The sequence below is a fragment of the Corvus brachyrhynchos genome, unplaced genomic scaffold (genome assembly GCF_000691975.1).
Source record: "Corvus brachyrhynchos isolate BGI_N302 unplaced genomic scaffold, ASM69197v1 scaffold117, whole genome shotgun sequence".
Classification (NCBI taxonomy): domain Eukaryota; kingdom Metazoa; phylum Chordata; class Aves; order Passeriformes; family Corvidae; genus Corvus; species Corvus brachyrhynchos.
Genome location: NW_008238833.1, coordinates 1,202,107 through 1,206,678, shown reverse-complemented (window position 1 = coordinate 1,206,678; position 4,572 = coordinate 1,202,107). Strand labels below are relative to the sequence as shown.

General features: G+C 36.5%; 1 protein-coding gene across 1 annotated transcript in view; it reads left to right on the top strand.

Annotated features, from left to right (window-relative positions):
* CCDC82 (coiled-coil domain containing 82) overlaps window positions 1-4,572 on the top strand; it is an 18,352-nt gene that overhangs the window by 1,371 nt on the left and 12,409 nt on the right. The window contains 5 exon segments of the mRNA XM_008636785.2: window positions 1-4; window positions 6-153; window positions 1,321-1,413; window positions 3,224-3,348; window positions 3,946-4,116. The exon segment at window positions 1-4 is cut by the window's left edge and continues 80 nt beyond it. Of these exon segments, the coding sequence (XP_008635007.1) occupies window positions 1-4; window positions 6-153; window positions 1,321-1,413; window positions 3,224-3,348; window positions 3,946-4,116 (541 nt within the window).

The following is a 4,572-nucleotide window of genomic DNA, read 5'->3' as shown; positions in this document are numbered from 1 at the left end:
GCAGCAGCATGAAAGATTTTATAGTAGAGGAAGACGAAGACGACGATGACGATGATAATGACAACACAGAGCATGTGAAGAGTGAAAATCAGCCACATCAAAAGCAGCCAAATCCATCAAACAGTGAGCTGCTGGCACAGTACATCCCACAGTGTAAGATCAGAATTAGTGATGATTCTTTATGTATAACTTGTTCATAGTACTGTAATAAAAATTCACAGGCTGAATACAAATGCTAAGGAATAGGATATGATAGTTAAAAGCATATACCTAAAAGGCTTCAATTTATTGTGAAAGCTTTCTGATTTCCACAGTAAACTTTTACAGTCTTTTGGTATCTAACTAAAGAGAGGGTGTAAGCTGGGGGCGAGGAAGGGCAACCTTATTGCACAAATTTTTTTAAAGTTGGTCTGATTTAGGATGAAGTAGGCTGCCTATGATGCATTCATTCCTGTGGAGACCTGAAAGCATCATCCTCCATCCTACGATCTTGTGGTTTATGCTAAAAGCAGCTATGTTAATCTGTCCAAATTCTGTTCTTACCATGAGTTTGCGGCTTGGGATTTTGTTTTTTGGATTTTTTATTCGGTTGGTTTTTTGGGGGTTTTTTAATGTATTTTTGTTCTGTGGTGGTAAGACTTGGTACCAGAAGTCTGGAGGGGTTTCTGACTTCATTGGCCAATCTTGGCGAAATTACATAGAGCAAGAAAACTCTTCAAGTTGTTCTTTTACAAAAACCAGTTTCTGGATTGAGCAGAGAGACTTGAAACAGAACTTTATGCGAGTTATTCCATATTTTGTTGTTCAGAAGCAGGTATGTATGACTGCACAGTCAGTGCTAGTGTAGGTAGTCACAAGCATTTGTGGTATTTTTTCCCCAGTGAAGACCTCAGCAGAACTGTATTAGAAAGAAAGAAAAAAAATGAACAAAACAAACAAAATGCAAGCAAAAAACCCATGACCACAACATAAGCCTGGCCTTCTCTGATTTACCTTATTTTCTGCTGTTCATAGAACAAATTATTCACTTCTCTTAGTGTTTGTAGCTCTTACTGTGGACTCTTCTTGCTTTAAGCACGTGTCTTTAGGGTGCTAAAATTCTGTAGGATCATTGGGATGAGAAGCACAATTTAAAGGCAAAATCCTATGAGTGTGGATGTTGTACATTGAAATTATTTCTAATTCTATATTTAAATAACTTTAAAATTTTAAATTTACAATACTGGAGAAAAAGAATTCTTACAGGACTTCTAAAATGGCTTGCTTTTTTTTTTCCCCCCCTTCTTTTGGTAAATTTTGGTTGTATTGCTTTCTTCCCAGTATCTCGCTGTGATCATTATGTACACTTCAAAAGAATAGTAAAGGCTTTCCTAATAAATGCAATTGATGACACTTTTCTGAGCTCATTATATGGTAAGTAAATTGCATGAAATAATGTAGTAATTCATTCAAAGTTGTACAAAGTCATTTATTCTAGGGAAAGGTGTTTCTCCTGATTAGGGTCCTGAAATCTGTGGTTTTCCTGCTATCTAACTTTGATGGGGGAGTGCAGAGGGGACTCTTATCTGAAAATGATACAGTAATCTTGGAAAAATGTGTAGACTTAAATCTTAAGCACAGAAGGCTTAAAATGCCTTCTTGAGATGTAGGAATGTGTTTCTGTGTTACTAATCAGTAGTAACCTTTCCAGCATGAAAACCAAATTCGTTTCGAAGCAGGTATCTCAATGAAAACATTGCAAGGTCAGCTGGTTTGTTAAAGTCTCTTGTGCTTCACAGCTTTTTTTCTCAGGAATTAAGGAGAGGACTCAGTGTCAGATTGTGGAAGGAGTCAGTAAAGTGCCAAAGAGTGGAGGTTTTGGTGTCATCTAACTGAGAGGGAATGGAGAAGCTGAAGTATCCCACAGACCTCAGAATAAAGGCTGTATACACTTAGAGCTGAAAATGTCTTTCTTCTACCACTGCTAGTTCTTTCAGGTGTTTGGTTTGGTTTGTTTCAACAAGTAAAAACAAGCTTATGGAAAGTAATAAGTAAACACTGTCAGATTGATGTTGTAATAGCTTCCTTCTATTTCAAACGGCATCTGCTCTATAAGATGTAACAACTTACCGCCAAGTTGCTGGAAGTAAATGGGCTCTGCGGGTGAGCTGGAGGTTGTACGTGAACCTTGTATGAACATAGCCTAGCATTACAAAATTGTATTTTTATAACGTAGAACGGATTGTTCCGAGTTAATGGAAGTGAATCTCTTCATTAGTTTTGATTCAAGAGCAGCTACTATAGTATTGGAGTTCACACTTGCTTTTTATTGGGAGGGATTTTGTTTTGTGGTCTAGCACAGCCTCTTCAATCTCATACTGCAGATGTGTGTGTAAAGTGAATATGGACAAACAGTTAATTGCAATTATGGTGGCTATAATGACAACTACTTTGATGTAGAAAGGTAGATAGCCAGTGGTCCTTCTCAGCTCTGCTTTTTTTTTGGATAACAGCTTTGCTAGAAGACATGGGAAGGTAGCTGAACTAAGTTTTATATCTGTACAGACTGAAGTTCCAGGACAGTGTGCATTTCCCTGCATCTAGGGAAGACCTGTTTAATTCCTGGAGTCCAGTATGTCTTTGGGAAACAGTAGTGAAATAGTGGTAGTTTTACACATGCTTGTGCTTTTTTATTTATTTTGCTTGAGTAAGTATTTGGAAGTACTTATTCTGTCTAACTCAACGCATCTGACCGGTGCTGCTGAAGTAAAGGTCAGTTTCTCTGTGCTCTTTTATAAGTAACAAAGAGAGTTGTCAAAATTTCTGCTCTGAAGTAGCTCAGAGGAGTTTGTTTTCATGGATTCCAACCACTTCCGTTTTACATTATGAACAAATTAAACAGATTGGTCAAAAAGCAAGACATTCCCCCACATGCTTCCTCCTTTTCCATTATTTTAAATGTAACTGAATGAATGGATCTCGATTTGGGATGAGAGCTTTTGACTTGATTGTAGAGTTTATTTATGTACCGCTTTTAAAATGATAAAATAGATGCCTTTATCAAGATGCATGGATTGCATGGATCACTTTTATGGATAACAGTAACAAATGTATTGAATAATAGTTTAGTAAAATCATTCATAGTTCTTAGTATGAAGAAGCATAATGTTCTTGAAATTTTTTTCTAAAGAAACTTGTACAACATAGGGTGCTCAGCAAATTAGTAATGATTCTCACTGAACAGATGGAACAAGACAGAAGAAATATGCACAGGATATGCTGCTCTCACTTCATTATTTGGACGACCGCTTCATTCAGCCACGTCTTGAGAACTTAATCTGTAGAAGTCGCTGGAAAGATCGATACAAGGTATGTAGATTCCACTTGAAATGCTGAAATGGCCTCCAAATAATTTTAATGCTGTAAGTCTCTGTAAAGGTGCAACAATCACTATAATTATATATACTTTTTAATAGAAACTATTGTTCTTTAACTTACATAATTTGTTTTGATGCTTATATAAATATCAGAAATATTTTATGTGTTTATAACCAGAGAAACATTCACCTAGCAGAACAGAATCTGTTCTCAGCTACCTGAATGTGTCTCCTGCTAACTTCAGCAGATGACTTTTGAGGATTTTTTTGTCACTTGCTAAATGTTGTAACAAAAATTTTCCCTCCTCCCACAAAACGGTAAACAGTACGTTCATTGTGAACCTTCTACTACTATTACTACTACAAAAAATTAAGTCAGTATAGAGTAATTAGTCACTGTATGTATATTACTAGAAGGGTATTAGTGTGATAGGTGTGATGATCTAATAATCACTGTAATAATGGAGATTTGAATCTCTCTCATTTCTCTTGGACTAACTGTGTGTGAGTACAGAGTACTCAGCAGCCTGTTGGAGGCACTGTTCAGTTGACAGAGATTCTTTAATGTTATTTGGAATCTGTTTTTCAGGAGCGTGTGGATTGTTACCCAGATGTTCGCATAAGCTTAAAAGATACAAAAAATATGTCTTGTCAGGCCTGTGAAATGAAGCGGTGTTGTAAGTTCAATGTGTTGCTCTCTGGAAGGCTTTATAATAGTAAAACTTTGGAAGTGGATGACTTCATGTCAGATGATAAACAGGTAATTTCAAACCAGCACTCTGATTTTTAAGCTTTATGTAGTATTACAGAAAATCACTTATCAACACATCTAGTCTATAATTCTAGATGCAAGTGTTAGGCTATTGTTTTTCCATGTCTAAGCCCTATTAATTTTTAAATACGAGGAATGATTTGGAGGAGTATAGACTTGGATTTAGCTTCATAATTATGAAGGAAGTTCCTATAAAACTTGAAAACATGAATGGAGGCATTCCCCTCTGCCTGCCTCTCCCCTTCCCACTTTCTTATATGTTGGGAAACAGGTAATGAAAATTATCCTCAAATAAATCCAACTTTTATCAAGAAAAGAAGTCAAATGTTTTTCTATGACCTTTGGTTTTGCTTGCATCACAATGACCCGTGTGCTGTTACCCCTTAGTGAAAAAGCCCTTTACCTTTGTGTGCCTATAGCGCCCTTAAGACTTTCCCAGCAGGA